Genomic DNA, 13,610 nt, shown 5'->3' on the forward strand with positions numbered 1-13,610 from the left:
AGAAGGGACCTCCTCTGTTCTCTACTTTCCAGTGTCTCCAAGCCCAACCCTCATCTTCTACTTGGCTCCTTGCACTGGGGCTTCCTCTATCTGATTCTCAGCTCACCAAAATGTCCACCTCGTTTGTGTACTGCATCTTTTATCTCTTATATAGGCCAGCTCTGTTAGCTTTCTTCCTGTCTTTCCCAAGAACTCTTTTTTTTAACAATCTCATTGTATGTATGTATGTATGTGAGAAGGTGGGGGGGACAGGGGCAGACAGACAGGAGGGAAGAGAGATGAGAAGCATCAACTTATAGTTGCAGCACATATAGGTGTTCATTGATTGCTTTCTCCTATGTGCCTTAAACTGGGAGCTCCAGCTGAGCCAGTGACCCCTTGCTCAAGTCAGTAACCTTGGGCTTCAAGCTAGTGACCTTTGGGCTCAAGCCAGCAACCATGGTTCATATCTATGATCACATGCTCAAGCTGGCGACCCCATGCTCCAGCGACCTCAGGATTTCGAACTTGGGTCCTCAGCGTCCCTGACCAATGCTCTATCCACTGTGCTGTCACCTGGTCAGGCAGAACTCTTTTTTAAAAAAATTTTTGGTAAAGTATACATATTGTAAAAGTTCCCATTTTAAAGATTTTTAAATGTCCAATTCTATAGCATTAAGTGCATTCACATCACTGTGCAACCATCGCCACCACTCATCTCCAGAACTTTTTCATCTTCCCAAACTGAAACACGAACTTCTCATTTTCTCCACCCCAACCGCAGACACCCACCATTCTCCCCTTTGTCTCTATGAATCTGACCGCTCCAAGGACCTTATGTAGCATAATCACATAGTATTTGTCTTTTTGTGACTACTGGCTTCTTTCACTTAGCGTAATATAATCAAGGGTAATCCAAGTTGTATGTGCTAGAATTTTCTTCTTTTTAAGGCTGAATCATATTTCATTGTGTGTATTGATTCCATTTTTCTTATCCAGTCATCTGATAAACAATCCCAGGAATTCTTGATACCCCAAAATCAGGGAGCTGGAAATCACTCAGCCTTTCCTAACACTGGTTTGTTCTTAGCTCTAAAGTGCCCATCTGGCAGCAGCTACAGCCCTTGTGCCAACCCTTGTCCAGCCTCCTGCGTCAGCCTGAACACCCCACGGGACTGCCCAGAAGCACTGCCCTGTGCCGAGGGCTGCGGGTGTCAAAAAAGTCACATCCTGAGTGGAACTTCCTGTGTGCCCCTCAGCCAGTGTGGCTGCACCGACCCTAGGGGCTCCTACTACCCGGTAAGAGGCCAGACCGCAAGGCGTGCCCTGCTCTTCCAAGCTCCACAAGTTTGGGGCCAGAAGGTATAGGGCAGGCCAATGCTGGAGGTTGAGGAGCAAGCCCAGAACCGAAAGGCTGGGAAAGGGTAGCAAGGAAGGTAACCACTGAGTGAAGTGAGCCTCATGGGCAGTTCGGGGTGGTAGGGGCCCAGTCCGTCTCTGGCTTCCAAGTTTCTATTGCATACTCACGCCCTGCAGGTTGGGGAGAGCTGGTACACGGACAACTCCTGCTCCAGGCTCTGCTCCTGCTTCACCTACAATAACATTTCCTGCCTCCAAACCTCTTGCAAGTCTAGCCAAATATGCCAACCCTTGGACGGGCTGATACTTTGCCGGGCTGCAGGTATGAGGCCACTGAGCATGCAGGAGGACCCCACAACCACCAAGACAAGCTTTCTCCTGTCCTGACCAGTAACTCAGTAGGTTAGAGCATTCTCCCAGTATGCCAAGGTTGCAGGTTCGATCCCCAGTTAGGGCACATATAAGAATCAACCAATGGTGTGACCAGGCGGTGGCACAGTGGATAGATTGTCGAACTGGGATGCGGAAGGACCCAGGTTCGAGACCCCGAGGTCGCCAGCTTGAGTGCGGGCTCATCTGGTTTGAGCAAGACCCCAAGGTCACTGGCTCGAGCAAGGGGTCACTCAGTCTGCTGCAGCCCCTGTGGTCAAGGCACATATGAGAAATCAATCAATGAACAACTAAGGAACCGCAACGAAGAATTGATGTTTCTCATCTCTCTCCCTTCCTGTCTGTCTGTCCCTATCTGTCCCTCTCTCTGTCTCTGCCAAAAAAAAAAAAAAAAGATTAAATTAAATTAAATTAAAAAAAAGAATCAACCAATGAATACATAAATAAGTGGAACAACAAATCAATGTTTCTCTCTCTCTCTCTAAAAATCAATAAATTTTAAAAATTGTTTTTAGTTCCTTTAAAAAAAAAAAAAAGAAGAGCTCTCTCCAATTTCCCCTCGTACTCTCCTCACTGCCATCTGTAGCACTCTGGTTCATGGCCCTGCTGTACCGAAGGGCTTCTGGTGGAGAAAGATGACCATCGCACTGTCGGGAAGTTTTCCTTGGAGTCACTAATGGTTCTCTCATAGCAGACATGAACTTAGATGGGACATTAGACATCTCTTCCTGACACAATAATATTTATTCCACCCCTTAGCCTCACGTCAGCCTGGCCCTGGTGTCTTGATTCTTTTCTTTCCTTTGTTCCCTTTGGAGGCCCCTCTCATCTTTACATCCTTTCCTTGAAGGTGGGGAGACCGCCTGTCCTTTTTTTTTTTTCTCTTGATTTATGAGAGAGAGAGAGAATGAGAGAGAGAGAAGGAGGAGAGAGATGAGAAGCATCAACTCATAGTTGCTTCACTTTAGTTGTTCATTGATTCCTTTCTCTATGTGCTTTGAGGAGCCCCTTGGGGGGGGGCTCCAGCCAAGCCAATGACCCCTTGCTCAAGCCAGCGACCTTGGGCTCAAGCCAGCAACCTCTGGGTTTAAGCCAGTGACTATGAGATTATGTCAATGATACCTCGCTCAAGCCAGCAAACCCACACTCAAGCTGGTGACATTGGGGTTTTGAATCAGGACCTCCATGACCTGGATCATTGCTCTGTCTACTGTGCCACCACTGGTCAGACGAGAGCACCTGTTCTTGATAGGGCTGGGCACTCCTTAGCCACTTCTCTCTCCTGCAGGTATGGGAGTATGCCGAAGCTCAGATAACTCCCAGATTGTGAGCTTTGATGGCAGTTACCATGCCGTCAGGAGCACGTGCACTTACGACCTGGTGAAAACATGCCACTTCACCATGGACCTGCCTTTCTTCAAGATCAGTGGTGAGAATAGAAAGAGAGACCAATCCTCTGAGTTCTACCTCAGCCAGCTCAACATTAATATCTTTGATTCCTTGGTCACCTTGCAAAAGGGCCACCGTGTGCTGGTGAGCTGAGCAGCAAGGAGCAAGGGCAGGGACAAAGGAAGCAAGCTCTGGGGAGAGGGCTCTGGTCCTTCTTCCTACTCACGTGCTCCGCCCTCCTCTGTAGATCAATGGCAAACAGGTCACCCTTCCTTCAACCAACCAAATCCGGGGTGTCAGCATCTCTGCCAGTGGCATCTACACCGTGCTCAGCATTTACATTGGGCTGCAAGTCAAGTTTGATGGCAGCGGGTTCCTAGAGATTGAACTGCCTATAGCCTATCACAGAAAGGTGAGGAAAACACCTGGCTCTTCTCCCAGGGGAGCCAGTCTCCTTGAAAGGGGTCACTCCCCAGAACAAGAGAGGGATGTTGTGCGCTTCTTTCTCTTTAAAGTGGAAAAAGAAGGTGCCAATAAGAACTGTTCTCCTGCCCCCCATCCCATATGGTGAGATTCCCCTTTACCCACCCAGGTCTGCGGCATGTGTGGATACTTCAATGGTGAGGAAGAGGACGAACTAACGATGCCCAGTGACGAACTAGCCCAGGATGACATTGAATTTGTGGATAGTTGGAAAGATAAGGAGGCCAACCCAAAGTAACTGTCCTCAGTATCCATCTGCCTTTTCATAGGAACATGAATTGGGATTCTAGATCACGTGACAGACCTGGGGTCGGGAAATTGGAGCGCTTCCTTTATGTGTGCAACCTGACCTGGAGTGGCTTCTGGGTTCTGAGAACCTGTTTGGGGAAACCTGCAAGTCTTCCTGTTTCGGCTTCTAAACACGGGAGGGAACGAGGCTGCACGGAAGGTGACCAGAGCTCAAACCAGCTTCCCAGTGAAGACAAGAGGCATTTTCAGGGTCATTTGAGAATGCCGAATCATTTTCATAGGTGGGGCAGTGGCTGTCCCTATGATGACCCTTTCCCTTCCCAGTTGCCAACAAGATGACCAAAACGATGACCAGACGAAGACCAAAGTAGAACATCAGGAGAGGCGGACTGCAAAATGCCAGCCAGCTCACCTAGCGGTAGCTCAGGAGCAATGCCAAGTGGCCTTTCAAGCTCCAGCCTGGACAAAGTGTGCCACCCATGTGGCCCTTAATCCCTTTCTGCTCAGCTGTATACACAAGCTCTGTGAGTTTAGAGACCTAACTCGTGCCCTCTGTGAGTCTCTGCCAGCCTTTGAGACTGCCTGCCAGGCCCAGGGCCTCAAGCCACCAACCTGGAGAAACAGCAGTTTTTGCCGTGAGTGTCCCCCGTGGTTACCCCAAATAGTCCCTAAACCCTGTTTCTGTCTGTGGATCCTTTAAAGCTGCCTTGTTGTTTTTCCAATTATTTCCAACCTATTTCTGACCCTTTACTGTCTTTGATGAACACTATTTATAATACCTCCTAACTAGTGCCCCTCTCACCAGGACAGCACAGGCTGCTTCTCATCTACTTCGCTAACACTGTCTTTCCAAAGGATATGCGACTGTGTTACTCCCCTGCATGGTTGTTGCCTGCAAGATTAAGTCCAAGTTCCTGCCTGAAATGTGCAGTATCCCGCACACTCTCCCAGCCTCTCCTCATTCATCCCTTTCCTGTACACCTGCCATCAGCTGCACCAAAGAACCCCATTCCCCACACAAGCCTTACTTTTCCACATCTCTCCCTGCCTTTATACACACTGCTCCTTGCACCTGGAAAATTCTCCTCCCCTCCTGGCACAATGTTAGGCATCCTTCTGTAACTTTCCTTTCAAAAAAAAGATTGGTCACATACCATAATATTCACCCTTTTTAACATGTACACTTCACTGGTTTTTAGGATCTTCACAAGGTTCTGCAATTATCACCACTATCTAATTCCTGAACCTTTTCAATTTTCAAACAGCCTTGGCCGGGTAGCTCAGTTGGTTGGAGTATCATCCTGATACACCAGGGTTGCAGGTTCAATCCCTGGTCCAGGCACACTGAGGAGTTAACCAGTATATACATGGATGAGTGGAACAACAACAGATTGATGTTTCTTTCTTTCCTTCTCCCCATCCCTCCCTTCCTACCTCTCTCTCTAAAATCAATTTAAAATATAAAATAAAATTTTTAAATGATTTAAGTGTTTTTAGTATGTGGTACATTCATAGGATTTAAAAACTTTAAATGTATTAAAATAATCCCAGTGAAAAATCTCCCCCCCACTCTGACCTTATGGGTCCAGTTCCCAGCCTGCTCTTATCAGCATATCAGTATTTTTCCAAAGGTCTTTTATGTTTTTTAAATTTTATTTATTTATTTATTTTTTACAGAGACAGAGAGTCAGAGAGAGAGATAGACAGGGACAGACAGACAGGAACAGAGAGAGATGAGAAGCATCAATCATTAGTTTTTCGTTGCACGTTGCAACACCTTAGTTGTTCACTGATTGCTTTCTCATATGTGCCTTGACCGCCGGCCTTCAACAGACCGAGTAACCCCTTGCTCGAGCCAGCAACCTTGGGTTCAAGCTGGTGGGCTTTTTGCTCAAACCAGATGAGCCCGCGCTCAGGCTGGTGACCTTGGAGTCTTGAACCTGGGTCCTCGGCATCCCAGTCCAATACTCTATCCACTGTGCCACCGCCTGGTCAGGCCAAAGGTCTTTTATTTATGCATATACAAACAAAGACAAACTTTCTTTATTTTCTTACAAATAACATATGAGACACACTGTTTAGTACTTTACTGTTATTACTTTTTTTTGAAAAGTTAAAAATTCTGTAATTTTTTATTCCTGGTATCACTACCACAATTTACAGGACAATATACCTGATATAATAAAAAGAAAAAGATGAAGACAAAGACAGCCTGACCAGTGGTGGTGCAGTGATTGAGCATTGGCCTGGGACCCTGAGGTCCCCAGTTCAAAACCCTGCAGTCACCCGCTAGAGTGCAGTTGTTACTAGCTTGAGTGAGGGCTTGCCAGCTTGAGTGCAGGGTCACTGGCTTGAGCATGGGGTCAACAATGTGATCCCAAGGTCGCTGGCTTGATCCCAGGGTCACTGGTGTGACTCCCCTGGTCAAGGCATGTATGAGAAGCAATCAATAAACAACCAAAGTGAAGCAACTAGGAGTTGATGCTTCTCAACTCTCTCCTTTCCTTCTCTTCTCTCTCCCTTCCTGTCTCTCTGAATGAATGAATGAATGAATGAAAAGACAAAGCTACAACAGATAAAAGACCTCAGAAATGTACATTTAATTAACACTACATTGTATTAATCAAGAGCTGCATTTTTTGCAAACTGTCACTTCAGCTATGACTGTCCTGAACAAGAAGAGTTTCCTTTTTAAGCTGCAGTAACTCTTCTGACATTGTTCCTTCTGTGGCAGATTTTTACAGTTCCTCTAATGTGTTTGGGACAACTGTCTCAAAGTAACCTAAAGCTTTCCTGACAATTCCTCGCTTTCTCTCCTGCTAAGAACTGTAGCCCTTTTCTGCTGAGCCTTTAGAACCTTCTGCTACCATATCCATCACTTCCACCACCAGATCTATAACCACCACCATAGGGACTGCCCAAACTTCTTCCACCAACACTGTCCCACTTCATGGGTCCATAATTTGATTGCTGTTGTTCACTGTAATTTCCAAAATCATTACAGTTCCCACCACCACTGTAGTTACTGCCAAAATCCTCCCCTTCATTCTAACCACATATCCTCCTCCACTGCCGCCATCTCCACCACCTTGGTTTCCATATCCTGGTCCACAGTCACCACCATAGCCTCCTCTACTGCTATAACCAGGATCACCACCATAGTTGCCACCATCACCTCCAAATCCATTATACCCACCTTCACCTCCTCCATAACTACCTCTGCTGCCACCTCCACCACCATAGCCTCTTCTTCCACCACAGTTTCCACCACAGCCAACGTTATCTCCGCCACCTCCAGAATTTCCTCCACAACCCATAAAGTTGCCAGATGCACCTTCACAGCCTCTTTGCAATCCAGCAGACTGCATTTCAAAGAGCCTTTTTCACTTCACAGTTATACTCATTAATAATGTGGTATTTCTTTCCTTTTTTGTGTGTGAGAGAGACAGAGACAGAGAGAGGGACAGATAGGGACAGACAGGCAAGAAGGGAGAGATGAGAAGCATCAATTCTTCGTTGCAGCACCTTAGTTGCTCATCGTTTGCTTTCTCATATATGCCTTGACTGGGGGGCTACAGCAGAGCGAGTGACCCCTTGCTCAAGCCAGTGACCTTGGGCTTCAAGTCAGCGACCTCTGGGCTCAAGCCACCAACCATGCAGTCACGTCTAACATCCCACGCTCAAACCAGTGAACCCATGCTCAAGCTGGATGAGCCCGCTCTCAAGTCGGCAACCTTGGGTTTTGAACCTGGGCCCTCTGCATCTCAGTCCAATGCTCTATCCACTGTGCCACCGCCTGGTCAGGCAATAATGTGGTATTTCTGAACAATATTTTTTCCCTACTGTATCATGATCATCAAATGTTACAAAAGCAAATCCTCTTATTTTCCCATTCTGCCTGTCTTCCATAGTTTCTATGGTTTCAATCTTTCCATATTTTCAAAGTAGTCTCTCAAATTATATTCTTCTGTATCTTCTTTAATACCACTAAAATTTTTCTTTACTGTTGGCTGGGCTCCAGGCTTTCCAGAATCCTTTCTAGAAACAGCTCTTCTGTTCCAATACATGTCCATCAACCCTGTGTGGTCAGCACACATTGCTGCATCCACCTCTTCAACACAGAGAGTAAGTCACAAAACCAAGCCCTGGGGGGCCCTGGCTGGTTGGCTCAGTGGTAGAGCATCAGCCTGGCGTGCAGAAGTCCCAGGTTCGATTCCCGGCCAGGGCACACAGGGGAAGCGCCCATCTGCTTCTCCCCCCCTCCCCCCCTCCTTCCTCTCTGTCTCTCTCTTCCCCTCCTGCAGCCACGGCTCCATTGGAGCAAAGATGGCCCGGGCGCTGGGGATGGCTCCTTGGCCTCTGCCCCAGGCGCTAGAGTGGCTCTGGTCGCAACAGAGCGACGCCCCGGAGGGGCAGAGCGTTGCCCCCTGGTGGGCATGCCGGGTGGATCCCGGTCAGGCGCATGCGGGAGTCTGTCTGACTGTCTCTCCCCGTTTCCAGCTTCAGAAAAATACAAAAAAAAACTCCAAAAAACCCCCAAAAAAACCCAAAAAACAAAACCAAGCCCTGGGAATGTTCTGTTTGGGGAGGGTGTCTCTCATCACCACACACTCTGTGTGTGCCCCGTTTCTCAAAATGTTCTCCTAAACTATCAGCTGTGGTTTCAAAGCTCAGAACACCAATAAACAGTTTTCTCAACTGCTCTGGTTTCTTCGGATCATGGCCCTCCCTCCAAACCCTCTTCCACAAACCCTATCCCCTCCCCCAAATCCCCACCTTTCCACCCTTCTACCCCCCAACTCCCTGGCAGTGGCAGCCAGAATAGGGCTGGGGGCAACCAGGCAGCAGTTTCACCTCTATTTTGAGACCTGACTAGCCTCTTCCAACCCGGGTTCACTGTGACCAGGAAGAGGCATGCGCTTGTTATTTTCTTCACTTGACAATCTAACTTGGAGATCTTTTTTTTTTTTTTTTGACAGAGACAGAGAGAGAGAGTCAGAGAGAGGGGTAAATAGAGACAGACAGATAGGAAGGGAGAGAGATGAGAAGCATCAATTATTCATTGTGTCACCTTAGTTGTTCACTTATTGCTTTCTCATATATGTGCCTTGACCGGGGGACTATAGCAGACCAAGTGACCCTTTGCTCAAGCCAGCAACCTTGGCTCAAGCTGGTGAGCCTTGCTCAAACCAGATGAACCCATGCTCGAGCCAGTGACCTCAGGACTTCGAGCCTGGGTCCTCTGCTTCCTAGTCCAACGCTCTATCCACTGCGCCACTGCCTGGTCAGGCTGGAGATCTTTTTATGTAAGATACTCTCTTCCATGTCAGATAGCCACATTTCATTTTGCTTTACAGCTGAGGAATATTCCATTATTATATCATAATTTATTTAACTAGTCTTCTATCAATGGAGTTTGTAGTTGTTTCCAATCTTTTGTTTCCATGCTGAATAGGGAGAGCCATTCTTTCTTTCTCCCCTTGGGCCCTGGCACTTAGCCCTCGCTCACCAAGTCTACCCCTCCCCCCTTCCCCCCAGCTATGGAATGCCCCACCCACAGCACCTACATGTCCTGTCTTCCCTCCTGCTCACCTTCCTGCTAGGACCTGGAAGGCCAGTGCAAGGACACCCAAGTCCCTTCCACCTGTGAGGAGGGCTGCGTTTGTCATCCTGGCTATGTTCTCAGTGAGCAACAGTGTGTGCCCAGGACTCAGTCTGGCTGCGGGGATGCCCAGGGCCACTCCTCATATGAACGAGGACAGAAGTTGGGGTGGGAACAACACACCTTGTGGATGGCGCTTTCTCCTTTCCTCAATCTCTATCAGCTTGGGGTGCTGATGTCTCTATGACTGGCTCTGCCTGGGGTGTGAAGGCTGGTGACTGGGCAGGGATACTGCCCACCTCTGTTCCTCCAGTTCCTTGACATGGTTTAATGTCACAGAAAACTAGACACTCAGAGCTGCTCCACAGTCTGGCTTCCTTACCTATACCAAGCTGTGTTCTGTGAGTGACCTCGTTCCCCCTCCAGCCCCACACTCCCCGCACCTGTTGAGCCTGCTCCAGCCTGGACACTCTCTGACTGTGACTGTGCCTTCAGCCTTGGTGTGCCCAGCCAATACTATCTATCAGAGCTGTATGACACCCTGTCCCACCTCCTGTGCCAACCTGCAGCCCCCAGGAACTGTGAGGGCCCCTGTGTGGGAAGCCGTGCCAGCCTCCCAGGCTACCTTTACAGTGGTGCCAGAGCCTCTCTCTGATCCTCTGTGGTTGCACCAACAATGGCATCTACTACCAGGTCAGGAGGGCTTGGGAGGCCCTAGGAGGTGGAGATGTAGAGGAGGAAAACCGGCCCTTCTCCCCAGTTCTTCTTCCCTCTGCAGTGGGGTGACAGCTTGGGACTGAGGATTGCTGTCAGCGCTGCCCTGTGCCAGCTCAGATGCCCTGCTGTGTGAGCCTCTCAGCTGCAGCACTGGGGAAGTCTGCACCCTGGGAACTCACTTGTGGCTGCTTCTGAGGCGAGCTCAAACTGCCCCTTGACTTTAAGCTGCTTGCACACCTCGGGCGTCCCTGGACCAGTGATTGTTCTTCTCAAATCCTATGCCTGGGACTCCTCCCCATCAATGCCAGGAAGTTTGTGCCATTTAATTCCACTCCTCACTTAACTCCTTCCTTTTTCTAGGAGGACGATTAAAGACCTGATGTGTCCTGAGCATCTGCTATCTGCTGAACACTTAGCATCAGCTTCCCACGATCTCCTTTAGTCTGTACTGAGCACTTGGTAGCAAGCATAGTCTCTTCATTTTATAGGTTAAACAGAGTCCAGAGGTGAACAATTTCCCTAGAGCCCAAGGCTGGTGAGTGCAGAGCCAGGAATGGAAGCTGCTGGATTCCCTGGGGCCCCTGCTCCCAGCCCCTCTCCGTGACTGTGGGTGCCTCCCAGAGTCGCCCCCCCCCCACAACCCCTCTTTTTTTCCTCCCACAACCCTCTTCATCATTGTATAAAGTCCATGTTTATGGAACCCCTGTCAGAATGGTGGACACTGTCAGGAGCATGGCGCCCACTTCACCTGTGTGTGTGCAAACTTGGTGATGGGAGAGACCTCTGCACGAAGTGTCAGGACGTCGTTCCACTGAAAAGCCGGGTAAAAGCTTCCTCCCAGGCCCTGTCTCCTCACACCTTCCCCACCACCAGCTGCCACTATTCCATGTGTATAATATGCATATCTAATAGATAGGCGTTGTAAACATATAACAGATTGGTAACATAGTATTAATGTAATCTATAATATAAAAAATATAATAATAAATAATATGATCCCGGCCTGACCTGTGGTGGCGCAGTGGATAAAGCGTCGACCTGGAAATGCTGAGGTCGCCGGTTCGAAACCCTGGGCTTGCCTGGTCAAGGCACATATGGGAGTTGATGTTTCCAGCTCCTCCCCCTGACTCTCTCTCTCTCTCTCTCTCTCTCTCCCTCCCTCTCTCTCCTCTCTAAAATGAATAAATTAAAAAAAAAAAAATATGATCCCTTGAGATGAACAGGACAGGGCTCTCAAAGAATCTGAGTCCTTGTGCCCATCTCCAACTCACATTTTCGGATCTGGGACTCACCCATAGATTCGGATTCAGGAGGTCCAGAGTGGGCCCAGAAATCTGCATTTTTAACAAGCTCCCAGGTGACTGGTAGAAGTGATTCCAGGATTCCCCTTTGAGAAGCACTGGCCCAGATGATGCCCCAGACTCCAGGGACTAACCGGATGAATATCCCCCTCACAGGCTGATGGGCGTTGTGTGCCCAGACACAGAAAGGACTCCTGGGGCATGGCACAAAGGCCTCAGAGCCCTTGGGCAACAGCCCCCTAGAGGGAGAACCAGCCACAACCAGGGATGTAGGGGGATGCAGGCACTTCACGGTGGCAACCGAAGACCAAAAGGCAGGGTCTCCTCCTCTACCCTCTCCTATCCCATTCCAGAAGTGTCCAGCTTGGTGGCCATCCTGTTGGGAATGCTGGTGACTGTGGTGGTCACTGTGCTGGCAGTGACCAGAGAATGTGTTTCCAAGTGGAAGAGGAGGAGATGAGTTCTGAGATGAGGGGCAGCTGGGGTGAGTGAACACAGGGAGTGGGCACTAACCCTCCCTGTTCCCCACCATCCCCTGCAGAGCTAGAACAGAGACAGGCTGGCAGACAGGTGAGAACCAGCCCCACTGCCCAGAAGCTCGGCCACTGGGAGTTAAGTCAGCCTACTACAAGTTTTCTCACTTCCTCATTTTATTCCAGAGACTGCCTTCAAAAGCCACTTAATTTTGAGTTGTCCTCAAAAAGAGATAAAATAAAATTACACTGCTCACAAAAATTAGGGGATCAGGGAATGTGCAGATACTCCAGTACTTTCAGCTTTTTGTATAGTGCATTTTCACCAATGAAATAAGTTGGTTTTGCATCTCATTTGTATAACTGAACAACTTTGACTTATCGTTTGCTTTTCTGATGTTCTTAATAAAAAAAATTAAATGCTTTTTTTTATTGCTTCATATTCATTTTGAAATATCCCATAATTTTTGTGAGCAGCATATTTATCTTTGAGATGCGAATTTCCACATAATCATGGTGAAAGAAGGGTCTGAGTCTAGTGGGGAGAAATGAGGGAGACAGGTGTGTGAAGACATAGGGTTCAGTGCCCCTCAAAATGTCCAGAGTGGGGAGGTCTGAGCAGGGGAGTCTGTTTTTAGGCCAAACCACATCAGGGTGAGCAGTCAGCCCTCTGGCTTCTGGGACACAGGAGAAAAGCTTGCACGTGTCATCCCCCCACCCCCAACCAGATCCACCTTCTCAGAGAACTTGACCTAACATCACCTTATCCAGCCAGGTGTCTGGTTGTCAGGAGAAGGCGGTGGCCTGGGCTGGCATCCGCCAGATAGACTTCTTCCTTCTAGACCCAGACACCTTCCATCCTTGGCAGGACTGAGTCCCTCCCTCTCTTGGAGGTATGAAATATAGGGGCTGTCTCATCAAGTGAGGGGACAGAGAAGCCCAGAGGATTAGGGACTCCACAAGAGTCTTATACAGGTAGGAAGCTGGAGATGGATCATTGTCCAAGTCTCCCTGGGCTGAGAAAGGCAGAGCTGATTTAGGACCCTGCACCAACTCCCACACAACAGGGGCAACTGAGATGAAGAAATAATTTGGTTGCTCCACTTAAAGCTGCCCCAGTCCAGGCCTGCCCCTGCAGGTGTCCCTGAGGGTGGGCTGACTGGGGGGAGAGGAAACAAGATAGCAGAGAAAAACAATAGGGATTGACTCCATCTTCACCTTCCTGTTTGGGAGGGAGAAGGGGTAGGGGGAAGACACTCAGGTGGTTTCCCCCTCTCCTTCCTGAGGCTGGCAAAACCTGCCTGGGCAGCATCTTGAAAGGGGGAATTGTCCTCCTGACCCAGCCCAGCATCCGTGTGTGTACGTGTACACACATGGGGGCCTGCATCCTCCAGGCCAGTTTTCTGCACCTCCCCCACAGCCCATGCACTTTCCCCCATGCCTTTAAAACAACCCCAGCTGTCAACATCTGGTCCACATCTGTCTGCATTTGACAGGACCCCCATCTCAGTGGATGCTCCCGCCTACTTCAGGGGGCTGTAAGCTCAGGGCCTTCTCTTTGCCTCAAACAAGCACCCTCCCAGGACAAGGGATTCAGGGCAGGAGAGGAGGGGGCAGCCCCACCCCGGAGGTGCCCCAGGCTCTTGGCAGAACCATCTGGAGCCGTTA

At 49.0% G+C, this 13,610-nt stretch overlaps 1 protein-coding gene across 1 annotated transcript in view; it reads left to right on the top strand.

Moving 5' to 3' along the window:
• Positions 1 to 11,929, top strand: part of ZAN (zonadhesin) — a 37,580-nt gene extending 25,651 nt beyond the window's left edge. The window contains 9 exon segments of the mRNA XM_066383655.1: positions 1,070 to 1,278; positions 1,516 to 1,660; positions 3,017 to 3,261; positions 3,365 to 3,529; positions 3,710 to 3,834; positions 4,174 to 4,484; positions 9,388 to 9,619; positions 9,947 to 10,086; positions 11,823 to 11,929. Coding sequence (XP_066239752.1) covers positions 1,070 to 1,278; positions 1,516 to 1,660; positions 3,017 to 3,261; positions 3,365 to 3,529; positions 3,710 to 3,834; positions 4,174 to 4,484; positions 9,388 to 9,619; positions 9,947 to 10,086; positions 11,823 to 11,929 — 1,679 coding nt within the window.
• Positions 11,930 to 13,610: the final 1,681 nt, after the last annotated feature.

The sequence above is a fragment of the Saccopteryx leptura genome, chromosome 4 (genome assembly GCF_036850995.1).
Source record: "Saccopteryx leptura isolate mSacLep1 chromosome 4, mSacLep1_pri_phased_curated, whole genome shotgun sequence".
In the NCBI taxonomy this organism is placed as follows: Eukaryota; Metazoa; Chordata; class Mammalia; order Chiroptera; family Emballonuridae; genus Saccopteryx; species Saccopteryx leptura.